The sequence below is a fragment of the Harmonia axyridis genome, chromosome 1 (assembly GCF_914767665.1).
Source record: "Harmonia axyridis chromosome 1, icHarAxyr1.1, whole genome shotgun sequence".
NCBI classification, from domain to species: domain Eukaryota; kingdom Metazoa; phylum Arthropoda; class Insecta; order Coleoptera; family Coccinellidae; genus Harmonia; species Harmonia axyridis.
Window position 1 is genome coordinate 8,053,334 of NC_059501.1, and position 12,688 is coordinate 8,066,021.

Consider the following 12,688-nt stretch of genomic DNA (forward strand, 5'->3'; position numbering starts at 1 on the left):
TTTGATTTCTAGTCATGGTACAAAACTACATCTGGGAGATGTGTCAAAAGATTTCAAGGTACCCCTCGTACTGCAGTTGTCAGGAGCCTTTTCGTAAGTACTACATTTCAATCGAAATAAACTAGGATTTACGATTAATTATAAAGAATTAATAAACTGATATTGAAAATCTAGGTTAGTCTCAATATTACTCAACTTGAATGCAAAAATCTTGAAAGAAATCATATTTAAAATTTAAAGACTATAGATCGAACTCATCTACTTACTACATCTACATACAATATCTGATTTTAGTTTTTGACTCCCAAATTCAGTTTTGAATTTGTATATTATTATATCTGAGCACTCAACACAATAATCTTGGAGGACAATATTGAAAACTTGAACAAAGCAAAACCTTAATGTCGGTCCAAGCATATCTCAATCCAAATGTTAAAACGCAATGAAATACGTGCAGTACTTTGGGATATTAACATCAACAGACAGACAATAATTATCTTCACATTCTGGTACCTATTTTTTCAAAAACCACGGAATCATGAAACTGGCATGATATTTTGTAATTGTTTCTATATTTTTTCATTGATTATCACTTAATTCTGAATATTTCAGAATCAACCAGGAACATCTGAAATGGTGAGTTTGTCTAGCATTATGAGTACTTTTTCTGTAATATTGTTTTATTAACAAAATTTGTTATTTGATTCGTCTAATGCTTCACTCATATTGATTTCATTCTTAATGTTATAGAGTCCACCAAGACTGATGTTGGAGAGTCAACCAGGACCATCTAGAATGGTGAGAGCTTTTTGCAGTAGGTTCTTTTTTTTCTAAGTTTAGTTAACACCTAATTTCTTTTCAGGATCAACCAGGACCATCTGGAATGGTAAGTTCATCTAGCATCATAAGTTTTTTCTGCGACATTGTTCAATTTATTAGAATTAAGTACTCGTTTTGTCTACTGCTTAATCCATACTCACTCAATTCTCAATGTTTCAGAGTCAACCAGGACCATCTAGAATCGTGAGTTCATACTTCATTACCTATTTTTAAACTGAGTTTACTTACTAGCTGAATTTCTTCCCAGGATCAACCAGGACACTCCGGAATGGTGAGTTTAACTAGCAGTATAAGTTTTTTCTGTGATATTGTTCAATTAAGTGAATTAAGTACACGTTTTTTCTACTTCTTTATCGATACTAACTTAATTCTCAATGTTGCAGAGTCAATCTGGACCATCTAGAATGGTGAGAGCTTCTTGCAGTAGGTCCTTTTTTTTCTAAGTTTACTCAACATCTAATTTTTTTTTCAGGATCAACCGGGACCATCTGGAATGGTAAGTTCATCTAGCATTATGAGTTTTTGCTGCGATATTGTTCGATTCATTAGAATTAAGTACTCGTTTTATCTACTACTTCATCCATACTCACTTAATTCTCAATGTTGCAGAGTCAACCAGGAGCATCTAGAATGGTGAGAGCTTTTTTCAGTAAGTCCTTGTTTTTCTAAGTTCACTACACATCTAATGTTTTTTTCAGGATCAACCGGGACCATCTGGAATGGTAAGTTCATCTTGCATTATAAGTTTTTTCGATATTATTCAATTCATTAGAATTAAGTACTCATTTTGTCTACTACTTCATCCATACTCACTTAATTCTCAATGTTGCAGAGTCAACCAGGACCATCTAGAATAGTGAGTTCATACTTCATTAGCTATTTTTAATCTGAGTTTACTTACCAGCTGAATTTCTTCCCAGGATCAACCAGGACCATCTGGAATAGTGAGTTCAACCAATAGTATAATTTTTTTTTGAGATATTGTTCAATTTAGTGAATTAAGTACTATTTTTTTCTATTGCTTTATCGATACTCACTTAATGCTCAATTTTGCAGAGTCAACCAGGATTATCTAGAATGGTGAGAGCTTTTTGCAGTAGGTCCTTTTTTTTAAGTTTACTTAACATCTAGTTTTTTTTTCAGGATCAACCAGGACCATCCGGAATGGTAAGTTCATATAGCTTTATGAGTTTTTGCTGCGATATTGTTCAATTCATTAGAATTAAGTACTCGTTTTATCTACTACTTCATCCATACTCACTTAATTCTCAATGTTGCAGAGTCAACCAGGACCATCTAGAATAGTGAGTTCATACTTCATTAGCTATTTTTAATCTGAGTTTACTTACCAGCTGAATTTCTCTTCAGAATCAACCAGGACCCTCTGGAATAGTGAGTTCATACTTCATTAGCTATTTTTTATCACGATAACCTTCAAAAGTTAGAATATTGAAATTTTCAGGGTAGTTTGTTTATAGGCAAAACATGACTAGGAGTTCTGCATGAAGGCTGTTTAGCACATTAGCAGAATCATAAAGAGTTCAAGCAGAATATCAAAAAAAGACTATTTTAATGATAACACATTCGACCGCTAAAGCTTCTGACGCTAAAGCAGTGCTTACCTCGAACTCCTCTCAATTTTTCATTTTCCTCTTAATTTTTCAATAAAATTTTAAATTTCTCTTCTAATGTAATCTTACTTTTCTAACTTCGAATTTATTTTTCAGTCTCAACCAGGACCCTCAAGACCGGTGAGTTCATCTCTTTCAATTGTTTTTGTAGAGAACAGTCAGTCAGAACACAAATCAAGTAGACATTTTTAAACATTCAAAGCCTACTCAATTAATATAAAATGCTGAGAGCTGAATCGATATGAAAATAATTCAATCAACATAAAACACTTCTTTCAATTCACATAATTATTTATTCTTCATCTGCAGTAAAGACTGCACAAAAATCTTTTGGTATGCATATAGATACATAAATATATACTCAAAAAAAAAATCATAATCATAAATATAACGATTCATGAACATTTTTTTTATTTTTCAGCGCTGTGATACACCAATGCCGGTAAGAATAAAAAATATTTTGAGCCAACGATAAAAAAAATCATTTGGAGGAATACTCTCTTCTGCATAACGATAAATTTTATAAACATCTCAGACTGAACTTTTTTTTCAGGTCGATGAAGATTCAGATTCGGTAAGTTTTTAGATGAATAGATTTTGAAGATTTTATCTTAAGTTTATATTTTCACTTTCTCAATTCGACTTGGGATGATTTTAAGTGAGTATATGAATAGTGAGTACTAGTTTTGTTGATTTTTCAAAAAGGTGTGACTTGTGATAATTTCAAGTGAGTTTATGAATAGTGAGTACTAGTTTCGTTGATTTTTCAAAAAGGTCTGAATTTTCGAAAATGTTCATGTCATGATATAAGCGAGTAATAAGAAATATTATTCTCGTGAAAAGTCCAGTTTTCAAAACTTGGAGTATTGCAGCCCACCTAAAGTATGCTCAACTGTCGATATAATATATATTGTCTCATTTTATTCTTGCCGAGAAAGTCTGTAGAAACTTGAGTTTTAACAAACGAATTACCTAAATATCAATTCATTTGTTCAATTCATACAAGATATTGAAACAAAATTTTCTTCACTCGTATTACGTTGCAATTGACTTCCCAGTAAGTTACTTATTTCCTGTAATTTTAGGACGATGAAATAGACGTCAAGAGATTGGTGAGAGCAAAATAAATTGCATTTTTGAACAATTTAATTTTACATACTCTTTATTCAACAGTCCCCAGCTGAACCAAGATGCAATAGCTTCACCGTGAAGAAGGCTAAAAATCAAGAGGTGAGTTGAGAATATTTTATGTTTGTTTCTGTATATCCTTTCTTGTATGTTCATCATGTTAGCTTATCCTGCTCATCAGCATCGTATGCTACCTTATCGTTGTTAATAAGACCTGAAGAAGTCACAACAAGCAATCAGTTGCGAAAAGAGCAGAAACTTGCCTGCGTGGTTGTGACAGGAGCTGGCAACACAGCTCATACAGCAGTGATAAAGATCATATTAAAGTTGCAATCTTTTCATGTAGGGAAATGCGATCGGATATAATACTGATAAAATCCCTCAGAGAGGGGTGGGGCATATAAGGAGACTTCGTGAATCATTTGGAAAACTCCTCCACATGGACCAAAATTTGAGAGGGGTACTGGCGTAGGTATTTAAAAGCCTACATAGCCCCTGGGTCATAACACCAATATGCATTCGAAGCTAGTTACTGATAAATGCTAAATGTTTTCAGCGGAACATATGTTCTTTATCCCATTTAGTTTTCGAAGCTTTGTATGCCTTACCGCCCTTTGTATCTTGTGGTGTAATAGGTAATCTTTCATCGATCGTACGTAGTGTCTTGTGAATGTGAGAATCAGATATAAATTACGCGTTGTACATCGGCGTCGAAGAAATCCAGGAATTTACTGTAGTTAAGAATGTCCGAAAAAGAAAAAAAACCCAGTGGAAATGACTAGCAGAAAAGCTAGAGAAATCAATAATGGCGAATTATCATCGGGGCAGGTGATGTTTTTTGTAGGGGGGGGGGGTGGTGTTTATTGATACTTTTTCAGCAGGGGAGCCAAAAAATTCTTTGCTTCAGGCGCCAAAATTGCTCGCGCCGGCCCTGAGGATACATACGGTTTTTCTGCTCGTACAAGCGCTTAGATTTTTGAAGGTGTCACAAAGTCCTACTCAGGATAGGAAACATTGAAACATTCACAAATTTTGCAGATGTCCAAGGCAAGGCGAAGGCCACATAGTTTACCTAAAGAAGCCATTATTATCCCTCCACCAGATCAACTTGCAAATGTGAGTCAACCCAAATTGAATTTATTATTAGAACTGAAACAAATCTTTCTTTACAGATTTCACTTCCATTCGTCAGAAATGTTCCGTTGACAACACAAGTGGTAAGTTCAAATATTACCTTATTATTTCTTAACTAATTAAAAAGTAAAATTCGAATAATTTTGTTGCTTGGTGAGAGGTCATTGAAAGATGAAAGAATGGTTTATAGAAGTGTTCATTCGAGTTTGTGACACATTCTGATTCTAATTCCTGGTCTATTCTCATTGCCTTCTTTGACAAGTAAACAAAAATTTTTTTTTGCATATCTTAATATTATAGAAGTTGCATTATAAACGACTTGTGAGCAATATATAATAATAAATTAATCGGTCTTTATTATTTTGAGATAAGAAGGCAGGTTTTTTGAGGAATAGTTTTTCTCAATACCTGGAAGATATCTCTCAAAGAGTCATTTTCCAACATGATGACTCACCACCTCATTTCTCATTAGAATGTCATGGCATGCCGATCTCGATCTCCGGATCTTACCACGGGACTATTTTTCTGGGGTCATTTAAATAACAGAGAACACCTCGAATAAACAATAAATGTGAGGAAATGTGGAATAGTCCCAATTTGATTCGAAAATCAGTCCCAAATTTGACCAGAAGAGTCAACAAACGTAGAGAAGATAGCGTGCTAGTGAGAATGACAGAAGTGTTTTCTAATATATAGACAATTTTTATGTGGTTTCAATATAAAGAAAGAGGAAAAATCATGAAATAGTAAATATAATTTAAATTAAATAAATAAAAATACAAAGCAGATGTCAGATTCAGCAAGGAAAACGCTATTCTCTCGACGTCGACTGATAATCGACTGATCATCAGCTCTCATTGTGATAGGGGTGCGCTTAGGAGAAGTTGGTGGTAAATTCATACATGTTGAGGAAACTACAAAGTTGTTACTTGTAGACTGAAAATTTTCATCTTATTATTTTGAAAACATATAGAAATTGTCGATGATTGGGACACTGTTGATAATTGGGACATTTACATTACTTTGATCATACCCTGATGATCAATACTTATTTAATATGTATTTCAGAAAGACGAAGCACTACCGCGTCGCCTTGCACAATCATTAGCTAGAACTAAGCCCTGGAAAGAGCCAAAAAGAAGAAGACTCGAAAATGATCAACCAACGATTCTGACGACACCAAGTCCGGTAAGATATAAATTTTCTATACCGTTTATGAAAGAGTTTACCGCAGAAATATAATAACTGACAAAGAAACTCCAACACCCAGAAAGAGCTGCTCATATTAAATTTTTTTTTTGGTAAAACAAAGATTTTGGCATTTGGAGAAAAAACGAAGGGTTCACAATTTTTTTTGATGAATTTGTTAAGAATGTGTTTATCCACCGCGCTTATGTATACACTCCCCAACACATATCGGCATTGATGCAATAAGATGGTTTTTTTCTTCTTGAGGGATACTATCCCAAGCTACCTGTACTTCGTGTCTCAACATCCGTGGGGTAAATTTCCATGCCTTCTACCCATGATGTCCCAATGTCTCTATGGGAGAAAGATCGGGAGATCTGGGCGGTCACGGCAAAAGATTCACATGGGTCGCTTCGAAAATGTTTAAACTAACTCTGGCAACAAATATTAGATTTTCGAACCGGTTAAGGTAAGGGAGAACTTATGGCTCCACTATTTCTTGAAGATAAAGCATCGCTGTCATGTTACCTCGAATAAAGACTAAAAGTGACTTACTTTCATGTGCAATAGCACCCTATACCATAACGTCTACTTGTACATAATAATAATAATAATATAATGTGTATTTACTATAAACATAAAAAAATTACAGAGGTATTTATTTCACAAAATATTTAGCTGTGCGTAATATGACGCTCAACATCAAACTGAGGTTCACCTCTTTCTCCCTGTCGTCGTCTAACCCTTATTCGGCCATCATGTGCATCCAGGGAGAATAGAGATTCATCAGAAAAGACGACCTGATGCCATTCTTCATTCCAATGTTGACGTTCTCTGCACCACTGTGAGCTACATTCCATTCGTGTCCTTGGACGACCCTGGTAGGTCCTCTACGATCTGTCGGTCCATGGATGTTTCACTGCGCCATTTCTTTTCTTGTTGGCGGTCTGACTCGGGTCGTTGTACCTTCGACTGGATCCCCTCTGTTCATTTTATTTCCAACAACCCTTGGTTTTGCCCAAGTTTCCCTCTGGCCTGTTTTATTTCAGGCCATGGTCCCTTCAAAGATAATCTGTTCAAGCTGGGTCTGGTCGAAGAGGAACATTGTCCATGTGGTCGCCCACAGTTCAGCGACCACATCCTCAGAAACTGTTCCTTGTTTAGTGACCTCAGGATCATTTACGGTCTATCTATTCTCGAGTCGCCGGATCTCAGAATAGCCGATTTCTGTTCATCTCGAAATAATTTTGGCATTTTATCTGCATTCGCTGCTGACGCTATATGTCGCCTCAACACCTGGCATTCGGCCTAATCTGACATTCTTCCCCGGACAGAAATGATGTGAATGTGCCTAAGCGTAGTGACGAGCACTGCTCATGAACTACATTTTGCACTGTTGAGCACTGCTGAGCTGAGTTACAGAATGGCATTGTTCTCCTAATCATCAGCCAAAGATCGAGTTGCCGCAAACCGGTCTCTAATGGCCATAAGTCCCAGACGTCGATCTTTAACTTCATTTGTGCCCCTTGGAAGTCCTGTGCCTACTCTTCTTCGAATTTGGGCGTAATCAAGCCACGCTTGACAACATCTCATAACAGTAGTTGGATTTCTGGAACTCATAACAGTGGGTGGCTAAAATAAAATAGGAGCATGACCAATTTTTTTTCTCAACAAAAGCTGGACAATTTTGAAATAAATTTATGGAATAAAAAAACATAACTAATTTGTGATGGCTGGTGCTGGATTCCAATATCTTTATTTATTTCTTTTTGCAGGCTTGGGAAAGCACAGATCCATCAGAACCTCCTCTTCATCAACCATCTGGATCGGTAAGAACATATTTAATTTTGAGGATATTGAGGAAACTGTTGAATGTCGGCGGTGGATCGCTCACAATTTTTTTTTATTTTTAGGTGCCTGGTATTGGACTAGTCGACGCTGATCCGGTAAGTTAAATTATATAGGTTTCCAATAAGAGCTTTCATATTGTATTGATAGGAAACGAGTATAGTTCAAGATAAATCAATGGAGAACTTCGCTGTGTTGATCTGTCGTTTACTGTCATTTTACATCTAATTGGCTTTGGCCATATGACCATGGATTGCGTTTTTCCAATCTGCATATTTTTGTATTTCTCCGCTATCATTTGAAATTTTTAGAGCATTTATAAATCACCTTCTGTCAAGATCTGCATAGCACAGTATTTTCATTGCTCTATCCCATTCTGTATCCATCTTGCCTTGCATCTCTTCCAGGCTTTGTATGACCTTGTCCATGATCAGGTTGAATACGGTGGAGCTTAGACTGTCTCCATGTATGATTCCTGTTGTTATTGTAATTTCTGCTCTGAATCCTAGTTGTTCTCATTCTTATTTTGTTGTTCTTCTTCTAATTTTTACTTTGGCCTGTGTATATAATCTTCTGTAATGGCCTTCTCTGGCAGTATCTTCATGACATTAGTTAGACGGACACTAACAAAATCTTTCTTCATATTAACCGTACAGATAAACAGTGGTTCATCCTTCAAATCGAGGTTACTTATTCCTATCATAACTTTTTCTGTCCGCTGACAAAAATATGCAGAAGTTAAACAATCTCAGAAATGTTGAAATATTTTTATTTCAATTTTCTTAGTCCAAGAGGTCGATGAGCCATGCATCAAAAAACTAAGAGGCATAAATGATCATTTTGTCTGTTCGTTTTTTCCGATTGCATAAATAAATTATTTATTATTATCTTATCGGATTGATCATCATTCATGTATCAGTTTTTTTAATTTTTATTATTGTATGAAACTGTTATTGGGATTCGGCTTGTTGGATGTATTAATAATAAAGAAATTAAATAAATGAAAATAAAAATATTTTTTTAGCGGACGACGTTACGGAGAGCCAGAGAGTCAACAAGCAGTGATTCAAGTTCTTCACAAACTGAACCGGTGAGTTGAAAAAGAAAAAGATTTAACAGTAAAACATCGGCAGTATTGCCAGTACCTATTAATGTCGCGAAATCAGGTCTTCCGTCTTGCATTTGGTCACCTATTCAGGTGTTCTCAAAATTCCTCCTTCCTATTTCCCCTTTATCAGGGACTATAGATCAACTGAAATCTAATTTTACTCAATTTATTTATTTCTCATTATTATTTTTATTTTTTTTAATCACTTTTTCACAGATGAATCTGGTCGTTTTCCAAAGTCCTTCACCAAATTTTCCTGTGAAAAGACAGGTAAGTTTTCTAAAATTTTTAAAATATTGTTCAAACCATTAGAGTTTTCAATGACGGAAACATTAGTTCAAGAGAAAGTAAAACTAATGTCATAGTATAAAACTGAAATTTTCTGTACTCAATAAAGTGTCCTGGGACTAGTGAAAATGGTCACTGAAAACTTTACATAATTGTGGTTTCGGCAGGTATCGGGTGATAAATGACACATTGAAAATGGTTATAATGGCTTTACTGTGTATTATGATTTGACATTTCTTATGTCATTTGTTATTTGTCATTCAAGTAGGCTATGTCTTTAAATCATGAAAATATACTTGCTTTAACAACGTTTAGAAATTTTTAAATTGATTTATCAAATGCAATGTTTCACTTGTGAGTTGTGAATACTGAGAGAAATTAGATGAACATATTTAGTTCATCGGCTCACTATTCTTCGTATTGTAGATAAATTTGAAAGTGCATTTCTCTACAGTCTACATAATGCAAGAGTACCAGTAACAAGTACTGAGCCGTATTCGATACCACTTTCAAATTTGTTTGAAATATGGTGAATAGTGAATTCATATCCTTCATATTATTGTCCATAATTCCTTTTCAATTTTTCTTCAGTATTCACAAATGAGCATTGATTTGCATGAAACAATTCCATTCTCGAACAATTTTATTTTTGAACGTTGTTGAAGCGTGTATATTTCCATAATTAAATGGCATAAAATGCCGAACATAAATAACATGAGAAATTTCAACAAAAATAAACATATGTTGTCATTATATTATAAATTATAAAATTTCTAATGAAAAATCCAATAGATGGGACGCAGTTACGTCATAGGTATATAAAAGCGGAAATTTATACCTAGGTATATGGAACAAAACTAAGGTATGCCACTCGATTTTACATAAAAATATCTATGAATACTTACAATTATAATTTTTTCTATATATCTATGCCTGAAAATGGTAAAATTGAAAACCATTCTAGAGTTAATTCATTTGTGGTAGGAATATTTAGTTTGATAAAAAACATTCATGGTATCGCGGAAACCACAATGCTCTAGTCCGATCTATTTTTATGAATATAAAAGATGAATAAAGATTTTATTTTTATAGAAACCGAATAGACCGAGTTCATCACCAGGTCAATGCACAGATCAGGGAGGCCAACAGGTAAAAAGCTATGTTTGTGTTACAATTTGTCAATTTCAGATTTCACGGTTCAACATATATCAGTTGAGTTATAAAAAAGCCAGAGTTTGGAAAGAACATTATTGTGTTATATTCAAATTCAATTTAATTATTCATTTGAGAAAACTTTGAAATATATCAATAAACTATATAACACGTCAATAAAAACAACTTCAGTTTCATCAAGATGGACCAAACGGAATAGGGACAACTCAGAGACGATCTGAAACGCAAAACAATCTTGTAAGATAAAGACATTTATTTGTTTTTCGCGAATTTTTTTTTGCCTGATATTTTGACTGGGGATTTGAGATTTGAAAATAAAAAAATTATCGTGGTTGGTCAATAACAACTAAATTTCTTCTAGGGTTCTGGAGGTTCAAGAGAAACTCAGTTACATCAAGCTGGACCAAGCAGAATGCAGACACCTCCGAGGCCAACACAAACGCAAATCAGTCCTGTAAGTTGTAGAATTTTTTTCGTTCTTCGCGAATTTTCTTTTGTTTTCTATTGCCTGTAAGCGGATATCTTGAAATGAGTTTTGAGTTTTGAAAAGAAAAAAAGCTGAAACCTTGTGATCAAAAATGTACTGTGGTTGGTCAGTAAGATCTAAATTTTTTCTAAGGTTCTGGAGGCTCAAGGGGATCTCAAACACAAACTCAGCTAGGAATTTTCTCAGCGTCCTTGCAGTACCTAGAAGAACAGCTTTTTGCATTATATTACATATATACTCATATATGAGTCCCAGTTGCTTGATATTCCTCTTGGGATTTTTGGGAACTTTTCCAGTTGTTGAGATGATAATTGAAATAGTTTTCGTTGATATCATTCCCCACTGACGCTTTATCTGAAATTCGAGGTCAATATATTTTGAAATTTTTTCGACCTCCTTTTGACGCAGGTGGTTGTCATTTGGTATTGCTACGACAACGATTAATGCTGTCTTTTGATGTTTATCGACTAGTAATATATCTGGTCTACTGTGAGGGACTGTTTTATCAGTCAAAACAGTACGATCCCAGTACAGCTTATAGCGTTCGTTTTTCAGGATGGTCTCCGGTCGGTACTTGTAATATGGCATTTTTCAGAATGAATTAGTTTAGTTTTAATATGGTTGCCAGTTCTTTGTGTATAGTATCTATAGTATCTTAGTATCTTTCCTACTGCATCGTGTCTCTTATTTATTATTATCTCTCCATTATTATTATTATTAATAGTAAGAGCCACCAATGACATTAGATCATCGGTATGGTGCACATGTTTTACATAGAAAATTGAGAATTTTATCTTTCACCGCATCATCTTGTCATACTTGCATGGCTGATCTGGAAGGTTGAATAGAATACCATTCTCTTAAGTGATGAAACAAGATTATGTCTCAGCATCAATGATAGCAGTGCAAGGCTGAATAGTCGACGTGATGAAAGATGAGATCCTAAATATTTTTTGAAAAGGCATGTGCAAGAGTTGCAACACTGTGTTTGAATTATGATATGGGAGTCTATTGCTCATGAAAGCAGGTTAGTTGGTGTTCAACGGACGAACATTGCCACCGTGTAATACATTACATTTCCTTGAATTCCTATTGCTAATTTTTAGATACCATTTCCTAAACTCAATAATTAACTTTTTCACTTTATTTCGCTAGAGTCTCGATATCGCTGATGCCTTATTGCGCTATTGGAGAATGAAAGCGCAAAAGCTCCTTTCCTCACGTAAATTATTTTCTATTGTCTATTGAACTTTGATGAGATATATCGGATATTTTTTTTATGCAAATTGCTATGTTTCGAACTAATATATCTCATTATTATTTCTTTATTTTTGTACAGCCGATAGCACATCAAACAAAACTTGATTTCCATCCAGCTGGACCATCAAGAAGAACACAGACATCTCGGAAGCGATCACGATCGGAAACCAGTCTTGTAAGTTTGAGAATAGTTATTTATAATACAAGTGCAGAAGGCATTGATATTCTTCCACGAGTTCAAAATTCAAAAACGAGCCACGAAGTGGCGAGTTTTGGAATGAACGAGTGGTAGAATGAGCCTTCTGTACGAGAATTATACATTATTTTCTCTAATTCATAGCATTTCCATTGAAATCAATGAAATATTTCCATAAATATATTTTAGTGATTTTTGCATTGAAAAATGTTGGTTGGCAGAACTGATTTCTTTAAGGCAAATTGATGAATTGACAGATAAAGCCGTGGCGGAAAGTTCGGAGTACCAACATAGAATAATTAAATATAACCATGAAAACTGTGCGTTTCTGATATATTCTCGCACGATTTTATTCTACAAGATGTGGAAGAATGAACGGAATAACCACAGAATTAGAGAAATAAATC

General features: G+C 34.6%; 1 protein-coding gene across 50 annotated transcripts in view; it reads left to right on the forward strand.

Moving 5' to 3' along the window:
- Window positions 1-12,688, forward strand: part of LOC123688812 — a 155,937-nt gene that overhangs the window by 93,292 nt on the left and 49,957 nt on the right. For 48 of the 50 annotated variants that reach the window (XM_045627497.1, XM_045627484.1, XM_045627530.1 and 45 more), the window contains 29 exons: window positions 13-93; window positions 613-636; window positions 751-798; window positions 863-886; window positions 1,000-1,023; window positions 1,313-1,336; window positions 1,450-1,473; window positions 1,539-1,562; window positions 1,673-1,696; window positions 1,761-1,784; window positions 1,897-1,920; window positions 1,984-2,007; window positions 2,121-2,144; window positions 2,209-2,232; window positions 2,568-2,591; window positions 2,893-2,913; window positions 3,025-3,045; window positions 3,557-3,583; window positions 3,645-3,701; window positions 4,638-4,715; window positions 4,772-4,816; window positions 5,802-5,921; window positions 7,697-7,750; window positions 7,835-7,867; window positions 8,794-8,859; window positions 9,094-9,147; window positions 10,258-10,314; window positions 10,700-10,792; window positions 12,165-12,260. In XM_045627497.1, the coding sequence (XP_045483453.1) occupies window positions 13-93; window positions 613-636; window positions 751-798; window positions 863-886; window positions 1,000-1,023; window positions 1,313-1,336; window positions 1,450-1,473; window positions 1,539-1,562; window positions 1,673-1,696; window positions 1,761-1,784; window positions 1,897-1,920; window positions 1,984-2,007; window positions 2,121-2,144; window positions 2,209-2,232; window positions 2,568-2,591; window positions 2,893-2,913; window positions 3,025-3,045; window positions 3,557-3,583; window positions 3,645-3,701; window positions 4,638-4,715; window positions 4,772-4,816; window positions 5,802-5,921; window positions 7,697-7,750; window positions 7,835-7,867; window positions 8,794-8,859; window positions 9,094-9,147; window positions 10,258-10,314; window positions 10,700-10,792; window positions 12,165-12,260 (1,263 nt within the window). The remainder of the gene's footprint in view (window positions 1-12; window positions 94-612; window positions 637-750; window positions 799-862; window positions 887-999; window positions 1,024-1,312; window positions 1,337-1,449; window positions 1,474-1,538; window positions 1,563-1,672; window positions 1,697-1,760; window positions 1,785-1,896; window positions 1,921-1,983; window positions 2,008-2,120; window positions 2,145-2,208; window positions 2,233-2,567; window positions 2,592-2,892; window positions 2,914-3,024; window positions 3,046-3,556; window positions 3,584-3,644; window positions 3,702-4,637; window positions 4,716-4,771; window positions 4,817-5,801; window positions 5,922-7,696; window positions 7,751-7,834; window positions 7,868-8,793; window positions 8,860-9,093; window positions 9,148-10,257; window positions 10,315-10,699; window positions 10,793-12,164; window positions 12,261-12,688) is intronic. The other 2 variants (XM_045627496.1, XM_045627507.1) reach the window with 2 other exon arrangements.